Source organism: Acomys minous (assembly GCF_964271855.1).
Source record: "Acomys minous genome assembly, chromosome: 2".
NCBI lineage: Eukaryota > Metazoa > Chordata > Mammalia > Rodentia > Muridae > Acomys > Acomys minous.
Genome location: NC_140484.1, coordinates 57387209 through 57411864, shown reverse-complemented (window position 1 = coordinate 57411864; position 24656 = coordinate 57387209). Strand labels below are relative to the sequence as shown.

The 24656-nt window shown below is 46.9% G+C and overlaps 1 protein-coding gene across 1 annotated transcript; it reads right to left on the bottom strand.

Moving 5' to 3' along the window:
* Positions 1-290: 290 nt before the first annotated feature.
* Positions 291-21580, bottom strand: TOLLIP (toll interacting protein). Its single transcript, XM_084766774.1, has 6 exons — positions 21416-21580; positions 11947-12096; positions 11181-11363; positions 9938-10090; positions 8642-8732; positions 291-3216 (listed from the first exon to the last, which is right to left on the bottom strand). Exons 1-6 carry the CDS (start codon positions 21446-21448, stop codon positions 3002-3004), a joined length of 825 nt encoding a protein of 274 aa, XP_084622900.1. The 5' UTR covers positions 21449-21580; the 3' UTR covers positions 291-3001.
* Positions 21581-24656: the final 3076 nt, after the last annotated feature.

The window sequence follows — 24656 nt, the reverse complement described above, 5'->3', positions numbered from 1 at the left end:
AGGTTCCAGTATTGATTATGCAGCAGATGGCAGAGGCCTCAAACCTGAGCGACTCATTACAATGAACATTTGCAAGCAAAGAAACGTGGACAAAAGAGTATACTGTGGGACACACTGTAACACACTACAGCTTCTACAAACAAGATTTTTTTCCTCCTCTGTTGGAGGGGAGGTTACAAGGGTGGAGGGCAGGTATGAGGGAGGGGGAGATGAGTGGGATTGGGGTGCATGATGTGAAATTTACAAAGAATCAACAAAAAGTTTAAAAAAATACTCAGGAACAAAAATGGTAAACATTTCCTTAAAGGACTTTATTTTTCTATTTTATATAGACCATTTATTAAATTAGAAGGCTGAAAAGTAAAAATATATCATATAATCAAAGAAAACTCTGGACATAGACCCCATCCCCAAGATAACCATAGACAGTTCTGAGAACCATTCCCATCAACCTCCAGACTGTATCAGATGACAACAGTGTCTGTAAAGAGTGGCCTGGGAGGGAGAGGGCAGACAACACATCTCTCAACCAGGTAGGCATCACCCACATGGTGAGATGAAAAGTCACAGACCATGTCAGACCACAGGTGTGCAGTGGGTTACAACTTCAGCAACCAGCATGTCCAGAGAAGAAAATAGCCTGGGTCGTCGTCGTCCCCAGACCCAGGTCAGGGGGTCAGTGAACACCCTGTGAAACTTTGCTACCAACTTGAATCTTCAAACTTGGGAAGAGCAGCAATGATACCCAGTGAGAGCCTGGCCCCGCCCAGAAGCCTGTCTCCATCTGCTGTAGCCTCTGCCTTTGAGCTACTTCTTCCAGGTACGCCAACTTTCCATCTTAAGATGACCCAGGATGGGATGGAAGGCCTAGCAAGCCATGCTCTTGATGCCTAGGCACTTGGACCGCCATGACAAGCACTGCCTTTTCCCTTGCACTAGATGCTCTGACATGAAATTCTAAGACAAAACAGCATAAAACCTAGGAGAGTGAGGTGACACTCAGGCCTTATAAAATGAGATCTTTCTTCAATCTATTAAAAAAATAAAACGTTCATGGCAAAGGGAACAGTCTGTGTTCAGCTCAAGTCTTAAATCTGTCTTGAAACCATCACTCTTCCTCATCTGAACAAGCACAAGTTAGTGAATGCTGCCTCCGAGTGCCATGGAGGCTGCTCAAGGGCTAGTAGCAAATGTTGATGCTCCCTCCAGAACCTCACATGAAAGTGGCCCTGTGCTCAGCCCATACCTCCCTAAGGCAGAAGCTGATACACATAGCCATACCTGAGACCTAGAGACAGGTGCTGAGGTTCTTGCTCTGCAGTGTCTCGAGTCTGCTGGGAACAACAAGTGGACCACCTATGGAGGCCCTGTCCTGCTTGACTCATCCACCCTGTGAAAGGGCATCTGCTTACCAAGCACAGGCCACACAACAGTCTAGAATGGAGGCTCCAGTGCCTGTTGCATTAAAGTGAGTGGTTGAATCTATTTAACAAACATTGGTCTTTCTTCTCCATTTTGCAGTTAAAAAGTTTAAACACCTACAACTAAAGAAAAGTGCTTGGTTACCACCATCCCATGCTCACTGACACCACATACTGCCCTTAGGCTTACAAAAATAAATACTTATAAACAATACATTTGACAAAAAGCACCCCCCATGGATGACAGAAAGTATTATATTTTAGCTGACATTAAAACCTAACCTGTGTTTTGAGAGGGGAAAAATAAAAACTGAAACACTTTCTTATTTTAAGCCCTTCACAAAAGTCCAAACTGCTAGGTGTTACCTTCATGCCCATATTGGTGAGTCACATATCCATAGGATGGATGCAAACTCTCAGAAAAACAAAAAGCAACTGTAATGTAAGGCAAAACTGTAACACCACAAATGTGTGACAATGCTCCATAGCTTCTTAATGGTACCTGTACAGTGTATTGATTCTGAGAAAGCTTTCACGGTTCTGAATCTTAGGACAAGGTATCACCCATTCTCTCCCAACAGATCTACAGCCAGGTCATGGGCCCAAGATTTGCAACCAAAATACAGCACACAATATCCACTAGTCAGGTACAGGCACCTATAACTCAGTGAAGGTTTAATTTAAGCATGGGATTTTTATCACTCAAGCCAAGCTACAGTATGGATCCACAGAGTCTGCTGCAGGTTAGTAGTGTCACACCCGCTCGCCTCCTTCACCCGACTCTCGGCTCTGTGATGAAGGCCTACCAACAAGAACAGCCCCAGGAGTAAATCCCACAATGCTGGTACTAAACAAAAGGAGGTGGAAAGCAGCCTCCATCAGTGAGGACCAAGGTGGGGCTTGGCCAGCCAAGCACCAGGTCTGGACACCTTCTGTATTCAAGTTGGATTTCGGTGGCTGAAGCCTAGCCAGACAGTGGCAGGTGAGCAAGACAAAGAGGCCAGACCTGCTAGATATGGCTGCGAAACATATCTCACTGGTCCAGGACTAGGTGAGGGGCCCAGGTTCATATACAACATCAGAGCTTTTAGCTTGAAAGTTCTAAAAATAACCTGCAAGTAAGTGCACATGAACTCAGTGCACCTTCAACAACCATCCCAGTTAGGCTGAGTAACTCCATGCCATCCATTGACTCAGAAGGATGCTGTACAAATTCTAACATCCTGGCAGATGCAGCTGCTTTCTGTAAGAATGCTTTCCAAAATAGGGTGAGGATGGGAGATGCAGGTCCTCAAGCAAAGGACCACTGGTCTGTGCAGTAACAGGGCCATGCCACCATCACCCAGCTAGAAACAAGGAGAGCGCTGTCCCTCCACCCTGTCCTCCACCAACAATAAAGAAGACTGCCTGCCTAGAACCAAAAATCCACATGCATCCCCAAAATATGTGGGAAGGGGTGGTGCAGATGTCCGAGGAAGGGGGGTATGTGGATGGTCTTTCATTGGAATCTTGTGGGGATGGTGACCCTGGGTAGGCAATTCCAAGGGTCAGTGGTGTGAAGCCAAGGGCCACAAATGGGTCTAGGACTCTTCACCCATCTGTAGCAAGGAATTGATGGCAGCATCCTTGTTCCCTCTCTGGGCTTCAAGCACAGAGCGGATTACTTCCCTGTCCATGTTGGGAAACATGTCCTGGATAGCCTTGAGGTCCTCCTCATTACAGCGGGGCTGAGGAGCCACAGCTGGTGGGGGCATGGCCACAGGCACCATGCCAGGGCTGCAGACAGCAGGCATACCTGAAAATAAAACATGAAGTTTGGTTACAAAGAGTGGGGTCAGCCAGGTGTGGTGGTGCATGCCTCTAACCCCAGCACTTGGAGGCAGTAGGAGAATCTCTAAGGTCAAGGCCAGCCTGTTCTACAGAGTGAGTTCCAGGAAAAAACCAGTGGGGTCGCAAAGCTGCAGTGCCAAAGGAAGAAATAATGCATCTGACTGGCCTCAAAGGGAATTGCTATCCTAAGTCTGACTTGAAAATAGGCCCCACAAGGATGCCCATGGAAGATAGGCTGGACCATCCTCCTCACTACTGAGGGCCCCTCTCTTGATGTATTTTCTTTCTGAACAAAAAATTCAAGTTGGATCTTTCTAATCAAAAATTACAGGGAACAAGATGAAAAGTTGGTAACCACATGTACTACTTCATGAACTTAGGAGACTCATCATAGACATGAGTCTTTACTGAGAATGGGGACAGCAAAGCATCGTGCTTGTTTCACTAAATACTCCAAAGTCAGCTTGTGTAAACATTCTAGAATTTACTTTCACAGCCTAGCAAAGACATTACAGTAACATGCATACGTTGGTAAGGTAAAGCTACATACAACATGCCCTAAACACTTCAGAAGCATTGAATCTTTCTCAATGAAGAAAATACACATCAGAAAGTGCATCAATTTCCAGCAGCCTGAGGCACCATCGCCCTCAGTGGGCCACCGGAGCTAATCCTTTTGTCATGTAAGCAGTGAAAGGCTGCTGGCAGAGGGCTTAGCCCTGATGTTACAGGGCTCTCTGAACCCTGTGCTTGAAAAAGGGGCACCAACTGAGAAACAAAGGCAGGTTTCCTAAGTACCCATTGGGCCAGGTCTTCACCTTTGTGCCTTTGTCCTGACTGACCTGGACAGGTTGCCATCAGACACCTCACAAGTTGTCACCATAATGCCATGCCACTCAGTCTTTCAGTGCTAAGGCAGGGGATGGTTGCCAGGTCTAAAACAGCTGCCTGTTCTTAAGGGACTCAAACCACATCAACTGGATGGATGCAGTGCCTGTGTGTGTGCATGTGCACAAGGAAAGGTGCATGACTATATGCAGGCCAAGCAGCTTCCTTTGAGTCCTGTTCAGACTGTTTCAACATTTTTCAGCCTGGCTGGGTAGAGAAAGAGAGGACTAGACACTGCTGTAAAAACCTGCAGACCAACTGCATGGGGTCCACATAATGAGAGCTGTCAGCAGTCACCTGCTTTCATAAACCAGCTCCTTTGGGAGCAGGCCAATGCAGACAAAGAAGACTGGCCGCTGGACATAGTGGCTCACATCTGTAATCCCAGTATTCTGGGAGGCAGAGGCAGGCGTATCTCTGTGAGTTCAAGGCCGGCCTGGTTTACAAAGAGAGTTCAGGACAGCTAAGGCAACACAGAGAACCTTGTCTCAAAAAACAAAAACAAAAACAAAAATACAAACAACAATGCTCCCCCCACAAGACAACCCCTGGTTTCTTTCATCCTCTAGAGTAAATACCATATTCGCAATCCAAGTCTGACCTGTCACCATGACTGAGTGTGGACCAATTTATCAAAACTTCCTTGAATTTGTGAAAGCAGATGTGGGATGACCAGACAGTTTGGGAGGTAAAGGACAGACAGTAGCCCTGCACCTCTGGGACCCAAACAAGGTCTTCTCAAGTTGAAGTGGCTACAGTGAGGAGCCCACGCTAAAGCACCATGCTGAATAAAGGCAGCTCAATGGCATCACCCTCCTCTTCATAAACTGACACAAACTGATGGAGTAAAGCCAATTCACTTCCAACAGCAGGACAATTAGCTACAATGCACACACTATAGATAGTGGGCAGACACAACTCAGTGAAACAATTCAGTCTCTTCTCCAACAGAATGCCACTCAGAAAACAAAAGCAGGGGAGTTTGCCATTCAAGAAAAACTGGTTCTTTAGCATGGCAACACAGACATCCTTGGTCCCACAATGACTTTACAGCAACGGCCCAGAACAGACTGACACTGACAGCCAAAGGCCTCTGAGGCTACCCCTGCTGCCTACAGGGGCTCAGGAGCAGGCTGACTTTTATGGGACATTTCTGAACTCTCTAACTAGTGGACTAATAAACACACAGCTAACCCTTGATCCTTAACCTTCAGCTCTGCAAAGGCCTATGCCTCCCACATGAAGAGGCCGCTGGCACTTGCTGACTATGCACTGTCTCCTGGGCAGATATGGCAGGGGTGGACCAATGGGCAGTGAGAACAGGCTAACATGTGAGTGTCCTCATTCCTGTCCTACTGCTCACAGACTTATCTTGCCCCACTGTCAGGTGTCTGCGTAAGTGTACCTCGCACCCTGTGCATCCTGAACAGTCAAAGGTATGAGTCTTTCCCAGAAGAGCAAACTCTGCAGCACAGCTGTGGCACTGATATGAAGCCAGAAACATCATGTGACTTGACATCACTTTTGAGAAACCAGAGAGGAACAGGAATAAAAATGTCCTGGGGGAAACGGCTGCTCCTGCCTCTGTGGCCTGAGATACCCTGAAAGCAGCTCCTGTCCATCTCTGCACAGGACACCCCAAGTACTGTGGTAGGATGGCTCTGCCACCACTAACATATAGGAATTATAAGAAGAAAGCTGGGCATCAAGTTTTAAGGAAGAAGCATACTTATTAATGCCCCCAATAATTAAGATGAATAAAAAAAAAAATTCAAGAACTTTTCTAGAACTGATTCTCCATTAGTGGAGGCCTGGGTTCAGGGAGAAGTGGCTAATTCTGTGGTGGAAGAAGGAAATGCACAAGATAGGCAGAGGCTTCCTGTGCCAAAGTCAGGAAGATCACAAAGCATATGAGGCATCAGAAAGCACACAATTCAGTCTAAAGGGCTGACCAGTCTGGGATCAGTAAGTGACAAAACAATATAGTAACAATTAATGGCTCAGAAAAGAAAGCAAACCTCAAGCCCACACTGCTACAGCTATCAGTGGACAGCTCCGTCTGACAAAAAACAAGCAGCAACCGTGACCTTGAATATAATCCTCGAGTAGATACAAAGGGGTTTTCAAGAGACTGAGAAGGCATAATGTGTCACTTCACCAAACACTAAAGTGTGAGGAAAGAGAGCAGCTTTCTAAGCAGCATCTAGCTACACCTGGCCAGATAGCGGACGGGCAGGGTGTGTCACAGGTCCTGGGAAGACCCAGCTCCACCAGCCCCATGGCCTGAGCTCCTTCACAGAGCAAGTGGGGACGTGCCTGGATGCAGTCCCGCAGCAGGGCCCCCTGGAAGTGTCCTCACTTCCAGGAAGCATGGGGACAGAGCAGACATCAGAGGCTGGTCTCCAAAGGAAAATATCCTTTTATTTTTATGGTATCTTTTCTGCCAGTAGGAGACTGTTTCTAACTTTCAAAATGTACATCAAAAGTGAGGATCAAAGACTATTTATAGAGGTGTCTCCCCTAAAATACATATTCTAGAGGCATTGCAGAGAATGAAGGACAGGAGCCAAGAAAGAGTACAGTGGTCAACAACTTTTATCTTTTGTTTAGAAGTAGTTCTGGTGTTGGCAACTGAACAGAAGTTTGTCTTTGTTGCCTCCCCACTCACTCTGTTACTCCCAAAGATACACTCACATCTGACCCCACTGCCTGTAGATGGGCTTTACTTGGAAATAGGGTACACTTGTTAGGAAGAGAGCATGAAGCAGCAGAAGGGCCCTTGCCCAGTGACCATACAGGACAGAAACACACAAAGAGGATGGTGACCATAAGAGTATAAAGACAGTCTAGAGAGATGTGGCCAGACACCAAGAGCTGGAAAAGGTAGAAAGGGCCCTCTCTACAGGGTCAGTAGGGATTGCAGCCTTGTTTTAGACTTCGGGCCTCAGAAACTGAGGCAACAGATTTCTGCTGCACTGTCCCATCTGTGACCCTTTGCCTCTGCTACACTGGGGTATCCTTTGTGCTCACTACATCCCACTTGTTTCTCCCTTCCCAGACCTCCAATTCAAAACAGCTCAATGGCTAATTCTGTACATACCAGTGATGCATTGAACAGAGCACTGATGGGACTGCAGTTCAAAACGAAACCCAGAAGAAACTTTAGAATCCCAACCCCCAGACCTCAGGATCCATTCACTGAACTGCACAGGTCAGGATCTTGTATTGGGGACTCTGGAGAACAGACATCCTAAAACCCCACTCCCAGATTTCTAAAGCTGTCTCGGTGAACAATCACATTGCTTTAAAGTTTCTTTAAGGTCCTGGGTCACTCTGCATTTGACTGGTTTGTCCTCTACTACAGGCTCTACATTCTGGTCTCTGCTAATCTGGTGACAACCTACTCCATTCCAAATACTACAGGGCCCTGGGAGCCTGTAGACTTCCCCTCCCTCTCCCCTGCAAAGTGCTGCCCTTTGTTCCTGCAGGAAGCTCTGTCACAGGCAGAAGGCCCAAGTTCTGTCTGTCAGGGCTGTCTGCAGGATATGTGTGGGTGGATTTCATTCCCAAGTCCTGACTGTCTTCCCAAGCTCAGCTGTACAGGGGCTAAAAGGCTAATGAGTCACTCCATTCTGCTGTCTGGGACCCTCAGCCCCCACACTGCTGAGCCACAGTACCTCTGTGCTGTCCCAGATCCAAGGTAACACTCACCCTGACTACTAGCAACCAGGGACCATGTAGACCAAGTCCACCCAGGACCTCATATTCCCTCTTGCTCTACAGCCCTGGCCATTCCCGTTGCCTTAGCCTTGGAGCCCCTGGGATAGCAGCACCACCATGCTCTGCTTGGACTCCAGGTTAGAAAATTTTAAAAATACATAAAACCACATTCTGACTTTATGACCCAAACAGATGTTAATTTAAATGGGTAAATACTTTCAGTGGAAGGCATTTGTTTTACCATGTAGTATATATGCCTTGCCTAACAGGAATCAGGTTCTTATTCCAGTGACTCATACAAGAAAATGTTCAGGGGCTGGAGAGATGGCTCAGTGGTTAAGAGCGCCACCTGCTCTTCCAGAGGTCCTGAGTTCAATTCCCAGCAACCACATGGTGGCTCACAACCATCTATAATGTAATCTGATGCCCTCTTCTGCAGATAAAAGCACTCATATGCAATAAATAAAATAAATAAATCTTTTTTAAAAAAGATTGCTAGAAGAAAATTAAAAAAAAAAAAAAAAGAAAATGTTCATAGACAACATTTCTACACCTCCAAAAACTCCTTCAACTCACTTTACTTGTGCCAACAATTAGAGAGAACACTATTTCCTATGTATGCATAAATAATTTAAAAATGACACTGGTTTTAGAAGGATTTTCATTTAAAGTAGCCATCTTCACACCTTTCTACCCTACCCAAGCTTCGTAGGAATGTTGGGCCCTTCCCTCTTCCAGTCCTATTCTGTCCCAGGACTGCCTACCAAAGAAGCAGCACACACCTGCAATGGGCACATAGCCGACACCCTGTTGGTACACAGTTGGCATCAGGACCACAGGCTGAGGTGGCATCATCATGGCAGCTGGGAGGGACTGAAACACAACAAAGAAAAAAATGGGTGTCAAGGAGGACCATGCCATATGTCAATCTTGTTATTTCCAGTATTACTGGAATAGTCCTTGCCACAGCCCAGACATTAACACCCAAGACATGTAGTCCTCAGCACGAATATAGTCGCCTTGGCCATCTGCACAAACACTCCAGCACGCCACCTCTCCTCAGCTGGAAGACTTGGGGTAATGACATGCTGTAGACTCACAGAACTAGAGCTACTGAAATGTGATCTAGAGAACAGGGCTAGGGAGACAGCTCAGTTAGGAAAGTGCTTGGTGAACAAGCATGAGGATCGGAGTTCAATCCCCAGCACCCATATAAAAAGCCAGGTTTTCTGGTTTTTATCTATAATCCTAGGGCTAGGGAGGCAGAGACAGGAAGATCCCTGAAGTTCATTACCGGTCAACCTAATAGAATGAATGCGTTTCAGTTTCAATGAGAACAAGTCAGGGTGAAGATTAAAGAAGACAGACAGCATCAACTGCTGGCCTCACATGAGCTACAACCAACACTTTTCACACAGGACTCACAAAGCTCCCTGCAGGGTCTGCTGTGGAGACTGCATCAGTATCAGTAGCTTCTCACAGAAGAATTGAGCTGTTCTGTTTTTTAAATTAATTTATTTAATGTGTCTTAGTGTTTTGCCTCTCTCTCTCTGTGTGTGTGTGTGTGTGTGTGTGTGTGTGTGTGTGTGTGTGTGAGACATGGTGCCAGTAAAAGTTAAGATTAGGGTACTGAATCCCCTGGAACTGGAGTTACAGTTGGTTGTGAGCTGCCATGTGAGTGCTGGCAACCAAACCTGGGACTTTGCAAAGGAGCAGCCAGTGCTCTTACCTGCTGAGCCACCTCTCCAGGCCCAGCTCAAATAATCTTGACCTGTAAGTGAGCTAGAATAAAATGGACCTGTACTACATAAAGCACCTGCTAGACAGATAACACTAAATACCAGAAGGAAAGGCATGCAGGATGGCCAAGCTGAGGAGGACTGAACATGGGGCACTTTATACTCCCTGTTCTCAAAGGCTCAAGTAAAAAGAAAAGGCCTAAATGATACAGAGGCAGACAGTGGTAGCCCACACCTCATCCCTGCCTCCCATGACTTCCCAAGGTTCCAGGAGCCATAGCTGCCTCAAGGAGGTGCCATCACCTCTTTGTGGGTGGCCTCTCCAGACAGTGAACTCACCGTGTAGGACATGACCAGGTTAATCATGCCCTCCTTGTCGTCACCCTGCCTCCCACTCAGGCTGTACCACTCGTCCTCCACTTGGCCCTGCTTCAGGGACTCAGGGATAGTGATGTGGGTCCAAGCTATGCGGTCGTCCATGGAGAAGGCTCGCTGAGGAGGACAAGAGTAAAGTGACTCATCATGGCCCGCAATGGCCCATGTTATAGAGACCAGCTTTTCCTATGGCTGTTGACTCCCCCTGGACTGCACCTGGTTCTACCTCTGTCTTCTTAGCAGGACAGGGTCCCTACTCACCGTTCCAGCTTCCTTCAGGGAGCTTCCCATTAAACCACAATCTGGACCTCCATGGATCACCTGTAACCTGACCACCACCACTTCTGCACCTTCTGAGTAACCACCATAAGGCCAGGGAAAAAAACAGGAGTCTCTGGGCTGCTGTCCTGGTCCAGGAATGGAAACTGTCCTTCCAAGTGTTTGTAGCCATACTCCTAGTCCACATTTGTAAACCCAGTAGGTATAGATGAGGACAAGAGGCCCAAGCTTCCACCCACAGCCTCAAACCCCTTCTCGTATGTTCTTACTATTCTGAGAACACAGAAAAGGGAGAAAGGGACAAAAACATACAAATGAACGAAGACTAATAAACCAGAGGAAGAGGCAGAAGGACAAGACAAGTCCTCCTGGCTGGACTGCCCATGCCCAACTCCTGTCTGGCCCTCCCTGTTCATTCCCATTCTCTTCCCACTGGCCTTTGCTCTGGTTTAAGGAGGCAGGCACACGGTCTCCAGAACTAAGCTACCGGGAGACACACACCTTCAGCTACCTGAGTTTCCTGACTGCCCTCAAAACACTGCATGCCTAACTGCTGGTACAGCCATGGGATGTCACTGGCAAAGCCTATAACCCATGCCGGCAAGAACAGTGTTCCCACCACTAGTGGAGCCTGACTTGCTTGAAATTTGACCTAGCAATGAACAGCAATTTTCACACTCTACTCGCACTTGTATCAATGGTGATAGCTCCCAACGGACACTGTCAAAGGAGCTGAGAGAGAAAAAAGCTGTACTTTGTTGCTCAGCCATTAGATGTCAGGTGTTCAGGCAGGTCACACCCTATTACCCAGCCACTAAATGCTAGATACACAGGTCTAAGCACCAGGAGAGAAGCCTCATGACTACAACTGTAAGGCACACTGCAGCACACACTGCTATCGGATCTGTGACACTGGGGCATCCCTCACCTCATCGAAGATCTCAAGGTAGAACGAGTCCACACCTGGGGGCACTGTGCACTGGATGACCTTATTCCAGCGAGGGTTCTTGGCGCCATTGTGTGCTGTGGGGGTTTCATAAACAGCATAGCCCAGACGCAGACGGCAGTAAGGGTCCATACGAGTCATGCCATAATTCTTTGCCAATTTGGCCTGAAATAACACCAAATTTAGAAAAATGAGCCATCCACCAGCAGAGAGGAAGGCCAGTGCTTACCCAAACGACTTACCTCATAGATATTTCACAGTACATGAAAAAACAGACTTCAAGTTCACCTAACCATGCCAGTAACCTGCTCTTGATCATGGGGCCGGTTACTGCTGCATTCATACAACTCTGGGAACCTGGCCACACTGGCAGCAGGCAGCGAAGACCTCTAGTCCAACACTGTGCACCGGTGTGCACAGCCCAGGCCGCAGCATGGAGCTGAAGTTGAATGGGAACCATGGCTTGCAGGGCAGCTGTGCTAACATCTCAGCTGCTACAAAGGGGTCAAGGAAACATCCTCACGAGGACGGTGGCCAGCATGAACCAATAGTGATTGTAAGTATATCAGGCAGACCCCTGGGAAGTCAACAGCTATCATCAGTTATTTTCAGGAATAACTAAAAGGAAAAAAAATTCCACTCCTCCACATGGGAAATGAAGTGCAAAGGTTGAAATCCCATGCCCAAGCACTGCCTACTTTCTCTTTTGCTCATTCTCACCAGCCTTCAACAGGAAACTGAGACCCACCTGTACTACAGTGATGCTGAGGCGCCCCACGGTGCCAACTGCTCCTCCATACTGCAGCTGCTGGGCTGCCTGGGCATCCAGCTGGATCTGCTGCTGCTGCTGGGTGGGCGTTATACGGAGGAAGTCCTGAGGGAGTTCACCAATGTACACCTTCCAATGAGGAGAGAAAAAGAGTAGAATCAAAGCGGGTAGCCGAGCAGTCTTACAGTACCATCCGGCTTGCCAGAGCAGCATTCGCTCAGGCGCAGTCCAACTCCCCTTCACCTCACCAAGGCCTAGGGTATGCTTGATCTGTTCTTTCCAGCCAGGCCCTCATCTGAGCTTCCCTCGCCCTGAACATGCGCACCTTCTTATTCAGGAAGTGCTCAAGGCAAACCAGAGCCCTTGGAAGGTTTAGAACATGTCTCAGTCACTAAAAAGGCTGGCTACTAGGGCTGGAGGGAGACCCGAAGGGCTCTGAGAAAATAGTTTTTCAAGGAAAATAAGAGATCAAAGGAAAGGTTAACCAAGACTCCTAACGGTGGCCCTGATTAAGGATCATTCTGGTAAAAACCACAGGAACCTACCACATAGGGAAATCACAGGAATGCATGCTGAGCCAGGGCTTAACAACAAGAGACCACCAGTTGGAAATGGCACACCTGCCTGGGACCCAAGATGGAAGGCCTAAGGACTCAAGGACATTGAGGACAGCATCTATAGCCTCAACCAGTATGGACCAACTGCTCCTTGACCAGGGGGTCAGACCTGAGGGTTACACACAGGAAATGCTCACAATTAAGGATCAGCTGATAAAGCTCTGAAGGCTGAAAGCCACTGGAAGGTGGATCTGAGCACCAAACAGGTACCTAAGGCATTCCCCAGGTCCCCATGCATGGTTCCCCAGGCCAGCACACAAACTTTCAAAGCAGCACCAATGTCATCAGTGTGACCTGCAGCAAAATGAATCTACTGAGAACTGCTCAGAGCACTTGAGTATCAAGGTTCTGGGACACCCTGACCACCTCCCTGCACACACTTCTGCCTCCCCCACCTGGATGTGGGCTTCCACTGATAAGGCATCATGTAGACTTCCAATTTATGCAGGTTTTCCAGCTCCCAGAACCTAGAAAGCACCTGTCTCCAAGGGGTTTGGGTGCTCTTTTCAAAGGTCCCTGAAAAAGGTAGACATAGTGGTTCACTCCTACAATCCCAGCACTTGAGAGACTGAGGGAGGGGAGTACTGTGAGTTCAAAGGCAATCTGAGCCTTTTGGTTTTGTTGTTGTTGTTTTTCTTTTTCTAGTACATTTGTGACTTGAGAATAATTTTATATTTAAGGAAAAGCTATAGAAAAAAAAATCCCCCCTTGTATCACTCTATTTCCCCTGGTGTCATTGTCACAGCCCATTGTCAGTCAATGCTATGAAACTGGCTTCAGTCCATGTTCCAATTTGTTCCCTTCACTGCTGTGGGGTCCTCCCAGCACCTGGCCTCGGCTTTGACAGTCTCTCAGGCTGCTCTGGGTTTGGTTTTGTTGGAGGAGGAGGTATGTTGTTGAGGGTGTTGTCACATCCCTGGCTTAGATAAAGGGTCACCTAGCTAAGGCAGAGGGGGTTAGCTAGCTCTACCATAGGTTGCTTTTCTGTTCTTCGATAGCACTGTTATGCTCACATTGTTAAAAACTTCCCTTTCTTATTTGTAATTTTATGTCTACATCCTTACTGAATATAGCACATTTGAATTTGCTGAGTTCCAGGTGTGCTTGGAAGCAAGCAAGATTTTGTCTCACAAAATAAATCAAATAATAAAACAAGCAAGCAAGCAAGCAAAAGTCACTGGATCCCTGGGTCTGGCCCTTACCATCTTCTCATTTCTGTGTTCCCAGAAAATACAGACTAGTCAGAAGTTCAGAACAAACCAAGGATACAGTCCAGAGCTCTCTGTGGGTCATCCTTGAGCAGTTGGCCTGATGATATTCCCACTTTTCTCCTTTAACTTAAAAAAAAAAAACCCAAAACCCCTATGTCATACATGTCTGTGAGTGGTGACTACTCTGCAGAATACCCCTCTGCACCTCTGGGGTCACTCAGTCCAGAGCCAGGAGGGAGCCTGGCCTTCACAGGCAAAACTTCCTGGAAAGTGGCTGTGGCTAGCAAGGCCCGTGGTTACCAAGAAAAGCCCAACCAAGAACCAGTGTCTATGGTATACAGGAAACATCCTTCCAGAGGAAATCCTGGCCCATACCTGTGCTAGTCTAAAGTTAATTTAGAGGGTACACCTCCAAGATGCATAATATGCTTTATCTATGCATCATAAATGGGTGATTAGGCAAAACCAGGCTTTTTTCAGCCAGGTTCTTGGGGTTAACTTACATTAACCAAATTCTCACTTGTCACAGGAACAAGTGCCAATTGTATGCCACATATTACAGGTTTAGGACTACAGCAGGGCACACTTGTGTCTTCTAGGGGTACACTTCTAGGAGGGGCAGACAGGCCAGTAGGTATCACAATGATAGGTCAGGATGTAAGCAGTCATGGGGGCTGCTTCAGGTATGGAGGCCAGGAAAGTAACAAGTCAGGGCTATTGCTTATTTTAATTATTTCTTATCTGTCCCCTTCTCGGGACTGGAAACTTCAGACACTGAGATTTCATATTACACTCTTACAAGTTTTCATTAAAGAGAAAGAGACTATTGGGGTGGGGATAGGGGAGATAAAATGTGCCTAGAGTTATAGCTCTGTGGTAAGCACTTGCCTGGCATGCACAATGCAACAGGTTCAATCCTCAGCACCTTTCTGCAAAAAGATCAAATTCAAATGTAGTGAATGAGGGTGCACATGATACCCAATGCTTACAATCTGTGGCACAGCCCAAGGGATTTCCCCACAGACAGAGAAGCAAGTTGTCTCTCCTAGGGTTGTCCAAAGGCTTTGGCCTTCCCAGCATTGTGGACCTGCCTACTAGCATGTATGGGACACTGTAGAAAAAGGCAAGAAGCTGTTAGTCTAGAATTCAGCAAAAAAGATGGACAGGGATACTTACGTCAATAGGTGAGTGTGCACATGAGTGAGTTGCATGTGTGCATCCATGTGTGTGAGGTTGTGGCACCAGCAAAGCTAGAGAGAGCAAGGGAGAATACTGAAGAAGTACCAGCTCATGGTTTAGAGTATCTGTGGAGCCTAGGCAGAGGTGGATCTGTTGCCTGATGCCAAGGCCAGGGCAGCCTTCCAGAGCCAGTGATCACTGGGATTCCTACACACAAGACTAGTTGCTGCTGTGTCTCCTCATAGTCACCCCATCCTGCCTTAACAGGTACCTGGCAACTGCACAAGATACCTGCACCCAGCTCCACTGTCTCTCTGGTTTCAAAGCAGAAATATTATCTGAAAAGGATTTGATCATAGAAATAGTCATGTTTTCTAAGAAATGAAAAATAATTCACAAGGGGCCTGGTACCTCTCTGGTTCATGGTATTTCCCACGGGCTGAACCTGTTGCACTCTCTATGCATAAACTTGGCACATCCTCACAAGCCTTGACAACATTCTGTAAATGGTAGCCTGGCTCTCACTCAGGTCTGAAACTGCACATTAAAGCTTTCAATGATTTACACTGAAACTGCAAAGAATGGTGGAAAAGTAATGTAGTGGCTGGGAAGAAAGCAGGGCGGCCTTACATTGGACTGAGAAGCCACTGCCCCCTGCAGCCACACAGGTCTCAGGAGCTACTGTGAAGGATTCTAACAGAGGAACGTGATTGGCACAGGAGACAACTTCCTGAACAGAACTCCAACAGCCCAGGCCTTAACGTCAACAATCAATAAATGGGACCTCATGGGGCTGAGAAGCTTCTGTAAAGAAGACACTGTCAACAGAACAAAGCGACAACCCACAGCCTAGGAAAAGATCTTCTCCAACCCTGCATCTGACAAAGGGCTAATATCCAAAATATATGAAGAACTCAAAAAACTAAACACCACCAAACCAAATAACCCAAGTAAGAAATGGGGCTTGGAACTAAACAGAGAATTTTCAACAGAGGAATATCGAATGGCTGAGAAACACTTAAAAGAAATGCTCAACATATTTAGTCATCAGAGAAATGTAAATCAAAACGATTCCAAGATTCCATCTTACTCCCATCAGAATAGCTAAGATCAAAAACTCAAGTAACAGCACATGTTGGTGAGGATGTGGAGAAAGGGGAACACTTCTTCATTGCTGGTGGAAACACAAACTTGTACAACCACTTTGGAAATCTATCTGGCGTTACCTCAGAAAACTGGGAATAGGGATTCCTCAAGACCCAGCTATTCCACTCCTTGGAATATACCCAGAAGACACTGCAGCGCACAACAAGGACATATGTTCAACCATGTTCATAGCAGCCTTATTCATAATAGCCAGAACCTGGAAATAGCCTAAGTGTCCCTCAGTAGAAGATTAGATAAAGAAACTGTAGTACATTTACACTATGGAATACTACTCAGCTATTAAAAGCAAGGAAATCCCGAAATTTGTGAACAGATGGATGGATCATAATGACTGAGTTGACCCAGAAAGACTCAAATGGTATATACTCACTTATATCTGGACACTAGCCCAAGGGCCATGTCCCATGAAAGACCTCACTTACGAGGAAATTGGGATAGATGAGAGGACATCCTATTGGGACTCTAGGTGAGAGAAGTATGGGAGAAGGGGGAAATAGAAGGATCCAGAGGGTCCTAGAAACCTACAAGAAGAACATTATGACGGGCGGATCTGGGCCCAGGGGTTCTGCTCAAACTACTGCACCAACCAAGGACAACACGCACAGTAAACTTCAAACCCCTACTCAGATCTAGCCAATGGACAGGACACTCTCCACAGCTGAGTGGAGAGTGAGAAATGACTCTCACACGAACTCTGGTGCCCCATATTTGACCACATCTCCTTGATGCAGAGGCCTGGTGGCACTCAGAGGAAGGAAAGCAGGCTACCAAGATGAGACTTGATACCCTATGATCATATAGAGGGGGAGGAGGTCCCCCTCAGTCACAGACCTAGGGGAGGGGAATAGGGTGAAAGCGGGAGGGAAGGAGGGAGGGACGGGAGGATACAAGGGATGGGATAACAATTGAGATGTAATCTGAATAAATTAATTAAATAAAAAATTTTAAAAAAGAAAGTAAGGCAAAGGAATCCTGACAAATAGACACAAGAAGATTGGGAAGAAAATTACACACCTCAGATCTTAACATGCATTGACATAAAAAATGCTGCTGCTCAAAGAAAGTAGAACCATCAGATATGGCACAACACCACCAGGTGGGACAAGGCCATGAAGTCACCACCAACTATGTATTGTCTTTGCACAGACTAGGGAAGATAGAGATGCAACCAACTTCAGATTTGCAATACTGTATGTTGAAATTCCTAGGGTAACTCCCAAGAGAAAAAAAATACACCTTATAGTTAAGAAGTTACTACTGATTACATACATTTAAAAAATGTATTACCGATAACATGCATTTTTTAAAAACCTGTTTTATGAATCAAAGCAAGAATAGAAACATGTAGGAAAAATGGAAGCTTAAAACTGTTAAATATATGTGTATATATTTATATTATATAAAATAAAGCTATTTAAAGGTTCCAACAGAAACTCGTACTTCTTAGATTTGACTTTTAAGGACACAACTACATGTTGCTGTGGGTAGATCCCTCCTAAATATAAATGTTGAATAAAGTATAAAGTCAAAAAGTAAACAAATGAAAGAAAGAAAAACCCTACAAATACTTTCTAAAAGGAAAAGTAGAGTAGCCATACTATCATACAAAGTAAAAGGCAAGACGCCAGTAGAAGTCACTCTGGTGACCATAGCCTGATGTGGGAATGCTAGACTTGTACCCAGGTATATCCTCACCTCAGAATCCAGAGCAGACATTCCCAAAGACCCAGAGATAAGGGTCTAGTGGCCAGCTGCTGAGAATAACCTCTTGCTCAGGTTCTGCCCTGTGAGGATGCATGGACAGAGGATGCTAACTCATACAAGAGGTCTGAAAACTATGGGGAGGCAGTAACACTCAAAAAGGAAGCCAAATACACTCTAAAGAAATCAACTCCTCCCTCTATTACTATAAAACAAGAAGCCTGCATTTTACCTTACTTTAGAAAATGTTTAGAGACAACCCAGGCACCTCTGGCTGATGGGAAAAGCTTATCTTTAACAACAGACCCAGTTACCAAGTGTAGAACATATTATCAAATTTTAAAAATCACCCCTTTGGGGCTGGAGAGATATTTCAGTGGTTAAGCACAGCAGCTGCTCTTCTAAAAGACCTAAATTCAATTCAAAGCACCCACATGGTTCACAACCGCATGCAACCCCCTATTCTGACCATCAGGGGCACCAAGAACGTGCATGGCATATTTACATATGCATAGACAAAATATTCATACACGTAAAATAAAAACTAAAACAAAACAAAACTCACTTTTTGCCATCCCTAATCAAGTCACTGGCTCAGCCACAATCATCAGGGAAGAGCAGGACTGACGAGGCTCCAGAAAGGCATGGCCTCTAAGGCCACCACAGAATGAGGAAGAGCAAAGCCAGAGCTGTGGTCTCTGGCAAAGCTCACTGGTTAACCAGCATCGTTAGCAGGACAAGTCAGCTCCTGCTGGACTCCACATTTATAAAGGAGGACCTTCAAAATACCACCCCTACATCTGGTGCAGCCTCCAGCCAGAAAGACTTCCTGCATATATCCCTACACGAAGTAGGATCCTCAAAGTAGGATCCACTGTAGGAAAGGAGCAGGTGTGTGGGCTGTGGACTGGGAAGCAAAGGGTTTGGTGATTTCCAAATACCAGCATTTTCAAAAATGAGGACATAGCCTAGGGTATAGTGCCCTGTGTTGGCTATTTAAAACAAAACTAAAAAAATAAAATATTACATGTCCCAGGGAAGAATTTATTCTTTCACAATTATGTGGGTGTTGGCTGTTCTCAAACCTGACTCCCTAAATCCCCTAACCAAGCATAGAGAGCCCTCCTACCCTTTTATAGCCTGCCAAGACAATCTCTGTCAGTCCTTCCCACTCATCAGAGCTGCAGAGTCACCTGCCCACGCCTAAGTCCAGGCTCCTGGGATGGGGACTCTGGGCCATGGCCTAACCCCCTGCTGGGGCCACCAAACGCATGTGTTTTATCTGTGTTTGGAAGCCAGCACTCTGCTTAGCTTTACAGCTCTACAACATGACTGGGAGGGGAGCACTACCACACCCTGGCAGTTCTTCTAGACCCCAACAACCAGCTATAAAAAAGCCTTTGCAAATATTAGTGACTCCAGAGGTACATGAGTATATCACTCTAGGTGAAAAAGCCAGTGACAAGTTGAAAACTAAAAAAGGCATGCACGCTGAGAAACAGCACTTACCGGATGAAATTCAAGACCTTCTCTTCTGTAAGAGACCATGGCCCAAGCAATCCTCCCACACCAAGTCCATCCCTTTCTGCTTTCAATGGTTAAGAGTGCAGATCTGTTCTTCTCCGGCTTACATAAGTCACCATGCATAGCTGTGTTCCTGTGCTCCACACCTCAGACTCAGTGTCCAGTTCTAAATACCGCGGCCACTAACACTATGATGAAGTCATGCACATCCCAAGCAAATGACTGAAATACCAGTCATTTATGACAATTTCTTAGAGCCCAGACCCAAGGTTACAAGTCATCAAGAGTGCTCCTAAACACCACTAAGCTGCCTACGTTGTATTTACATGAATACATTATCCCTAGAACACTGGGTAAGTAGAAAAGCAAATGTCAGGACTTGACTCCACAGATTCTGCTGCTATGAACACCATCTGACACTCCCAATTACTCATCACAGTGCAGGCTATTCCAGCTCTGTACACACAGCAACAGGGCTCCCCTTCAGCCACAGGGAAGGCTAACTGCTTGCTCGTGATGGACACTGAGCTCACTATCAGATGCAGTCAAACTCAGGCCACCCCACAGGAGGTAAGGACACTCTCAGACCACACAGCAAAGAGGGTTCACTCTTTTTGGCCATGTGTCCACTTGGCAGGGCAAAGTTCTGGCTACCTTTCTCCACCAGCCTCAGGGAGCTACTGAGAGGCCATCCACACTCTCGGGAGGGGAGACAGGCAGTATCAAAACCCAAGACAACCCTTAGAAACAACCCTGTTGGGTCTTCCAAGTTCTACGCTCCCTTCTCATTTACAAATGAAGAAATTGAGGTGTGGGGAGGTGACCACTAATTGAGCTCAAGAGGCACCCCCACACCCCCACACCCCCCCCCCCCCGTGAGAGGAGGTAACTGACAACTAAGGACTGACTTCCTACCAACTTTGACAGTGTGTCAGCAGGTCTGGCTTCATAGCTCTCTGAAAAAGCATCTAATCAAGCCTGGGGCTTTCTTCAAAGTCAGAGAATCAGTAATCTACCCCCAAGGAGTTCTCTTGTTACACACACACACACACACACACACACACACACACACAGTCCACACCATGCTGTCAGGGTGAGGACCTGGGAAACCACAGGTTTTGCTGGCACATTGAACGTTAACTTCAAGAAAAAGACACTGGTGCCATCAGGGCTGTGTTCTACCACCCACAGCGGCTGTTTGCCAACAACATCCCATCCACACCAGTCTCAGGGAGCTACTGCGAGGACATCCACAGTAGGGGGACGGGAGACAGGCAGTTATCATGGGACCAGAGACAACCCTGTTGAGTCTTGCAAGTTTTCTGCCCCCTTCTCCTCATTTACAAATGGAGAAACTGAGGCTTGGGAAGGTGGCCATTAATTGGGTTCACGAGGCAGTGCCCTGTTCGCTATAGGTGTTAGGAAGAGGAAGAAGCTGACCCAACTGAGGGCTGACTACAAAGTGAGATCTTTCACCATCTCTGAAACCACGGAGATCGGGACATCTCTCCTTCTGGCGGACCAAGGCTGTCCAGCCCCACTCCACTGAGAAACCACAGGAGCCAAGGCCCCTCTCAATTCGGGAAAATAATGGGGCCTGGAGACCAAGAAAGTCAGAGCTCGTGTCCATCGGGGAGACCGAACGACTGGTACATCTAGGGAAGCAAGGGCTCAGGGCCCTTTTCTATCTAAGGAACTAGGGGAAGTCGAGGTCCCTCTCAGTCGGGGAAACCAACCCTCCGGTTAACCAACGGGGTCAGGGTTCCTCTCTATAGAGGACCACGGACTCAGGGCTTCCTCCCTTTTGGAGGACCGTGGGACCTAGCTTCAGGGCCCGTGAGCATCCAGGGAACCGTCAAGTCCTGCCCTCCTCTACCCGAGAGACTCGCAGGACTCAGGCGCTACTCAGTATGGGTACCCGAAGATGGGACCCGTGTAGCCCGGGGCCGGCCAAGCAACCCGCGAGGGCCCCCCCCCGCGAGAGGCTGAGAAGAGGAGCCCGACCCCAGGCTCCGCCGCTCCGGCCTGGCTCTCGCCCAGAGGACTCACCGGCCCGCGCTGCGTGCTGACGGTGGTGGCCATGGTGCTGCGGCGGCCCTGTGCCTCGCCGACAGCACAGAGACCCGCCGTGAGAGCTCTTCCACCCCCACAACCACCTGCGTCGCCGACCGTTGTCCCGCGAGGGAATCTGCGCCTCAGTCAGCTGACAGTCGCCCCGCCCCGCCCCGCCCCGCCCCACCCCACCCCGGAGTTCCCAAAGCGCAGGCGCTAGGCCATGGCTGGTCCCACCCCTTCCGGCTAATCTGCGCACGCGTGTTCCGAGCTGGCCGAGTCTGTAGAGTACGCCGCCGGCGCAGTGGCTCACTGCTTGAGCTCAGTAGCCCTTTAAAATGGCTGCCAGACTGTGCGCGCATGCCTAAGGCTGAGCGTAATTACCTTAAGGGCACAAGCTTGTTCACCCAAAAGCACGCATTCAGAACAGGGCCGTTCATCTCACCTAGATTGAGAAGACACAGCGTTTTGTCACCTGACGTGAGACCGCCACCTGCCCTGGCCTGAACCGACTGAAGAAATGGGAAAACTGATATTTGGCAGCTTGAGGGGAAAAAAAAAAAACCAGATGGCAGAACCAGCTACCCTCAGTCCTTTGAATTACCTCAAAATGCTGTGGGAGGAAGAACATTTATATTTACATTTTTAAAAAAAGAAGCCAAGCTGAAGGAGAGACAAGAGTGGGCTGGAACACTTCCGCTGGCCTTGGCTTTGCTAAATAAACGGAAGAGATGGGGAAGCTATGTCCCTAGGAAACCCAGGCCACCCACTCTTGTCTCTTCGGAGCACTCTCCTCAGTAGGACCTTCGGCCAGCTACACTCAGGGTAGTTGCTGGAAGGAATTTACTCTGTGGGGGTCACCAATCTGCAGGTCCCCTTTCCCTTGTGCATCAGTAGGCCTGGTTCTGTCCTTACTCCTAGACCATTTCTTCACACACATGGTGTTCTCTTGTGTTCTTAAGACCACATCTTCCACCTCCATTGCCAGTCTCTGCCTGGACATAACGTGGGACTGCATCTAGGCTCTTCCTGGACAGCTGACTCTCCAGCCTTCACTGATCTGCATAGAGCTCCTGCCCGAGCTGCCGTCTCCATGCTGATGAAGCCAAGACAGACCAGACAAGAGACTCAGCACCCAAAGAGACCCATGACTCCCTCCCCAGCCCCGCATTCACATCTCTCTACAATCCCCTCCTCTTGGTTATAGACTTGTGTCTAAAAATGTAGCGGACAACCTGTTGTGTAAGATCCTAGTCTGGATAACAAACTAGGCACTCCTTGTAACTAAGACCAGCTAAAACTGATTGGTTTGAGATGTGGCATTTGGCCTCTGAATGATCCCATCGAATATTAAGGAGGTAAAACAAACAAACCAAAAGTGAGGAGTGGGGATTGTTACTGAGGAAAACTTCATTCCATAAAATGCCCCAGCAAGTCCCCAGAGTCAGTGCAATGTGACACCGTCTGTCATAGCAGAATCACAGCATTTGCTCTCTGTTGACCTAAAGCTCTTAGTAGCGGTTGGTCACGTGGCTGGTCATAACCTTACTCGTTTCTACTAGATTTGCTGCAGCTTGCAGCTCTGGTGTATGTGGGCAATGAGAGAATTTACCTAGGTTACTTTACAAAAACTCAAAAAAAAACCGACCTCTGCTGTGAGTACTGACTCGCCACTCGGTGGAGAGACGGTACGAATAAGAGACCAAGGATGGAAGCATCTCTGTGCTCATTGTCTTGTGTCGTTTGCTGCCTTCACTCTTGACTCAGATTTGCAGTACTTTTCTATTGATGTGATAAGATCAAGGCAACTTACACAAGAGTTTATTTTGGATTTATGGTTTCAAAAGGCTATTTCTGACCTCTTCTCTGTTATTACACCAGCTGAGGATCAAGTATTCAAACATGAGCCTATAGGCTCAACTGCCACAAGATCCTATTCAACTCTGCGTATAGATGCAGAACCTCTGAGAAATGTATTGTTGCTCGTACAGTGCCAGGTATCTATAATCCTGACAATCAGGAAGCGGAGGCAGGGGGAAGGATTTAAAAATTGAGGCCAGCCTGGGCTACAAAGCGGGGAAGGGGTTGGGGAAGGACAGGACAATTATATCAAAGACCACAGGGCTAACCTGACCATTGGAGCTCGTATGTGACTCAATTTTCTAAGGCCCCAGGTCCTTTTAAGGCTCAGTCCAAATCACAAGGTCAAGATGTTTAAACAAGACACCGAAGCCAGCTCTAAACATAACTGATAACTTCCTGGATTAAGTCAACTGAGTAAACGTCAAGGCCAGATTACTTATTCACAAATAGGAAAACATGCCCACAGACAATGAATAATTACCAAACTTTAGTCTTCCCGAGAAAAATCAATAGAACTCTGCTGCTTCCTTAGTTGAGCGAGGAGCCTGGCCATCTCTTCAACTGGCATTAAGTTCCTCTGCTCACGAGCTGAAGTCTCAACAAAGCTTTGCCTGTCTTGTTCATCATACTGGGTTTGATCCCATTATTATTATTATTATTATTATTATTATTATTATTATTATTATTTTGCTTTCATACTATAAGATGCAATAATCTGATAACTGGTGGTGGTTATATAAATATATAAGATTATCCAAACCCATCCAGTAATGTACTTGTGATCTGTGTGTTGTGATATATACAAGGTTTACCTTTGTATCTGACAGGGTTGCTTGGCCTAATGTATTAAAAAGCCTAACAAATTTATAAAATGTAAAAAAAAATAATTGGAAGTAACATGATTGTCCACACATGCATTGTTATGAAATATTCCCCATGGACTTCTGTTTTAGACATTTGGTCCCAGTTAGTGGCCCTGGGTTGGAAGGTTGCTGAACTTTCTCCCAAAATAGACTGTGCCTTCAAATGTGAGTCAAAATGAGCCCTTCCTATCTGAGGTGGCCTTCTGTCCGGTATATGGTCACAATAAGAAGACCAGTAACCAATATACAAAGCTCTATACATTCTTAGGAATAAGGGCTTATTCTGGAGGAAAGAGGAAGCCAAAGAAAGATGCTTGGGTTCAACTGAAGCACCAGCCGCTTCCTCCAGAGAGGCATGCTTTGTGAGAACTAACAGAGAGGAGCCTGAGTTGCTGAAGCCCATTCTTGTAGTGGATGTAAACATGTTTTCGTTTTGATCCCAAGTGTGGGATGTGAAACAGACTTGAGCAAGGGTGTGCAGTGTTTTTATGCTGAACACAGACTTGTGAGAG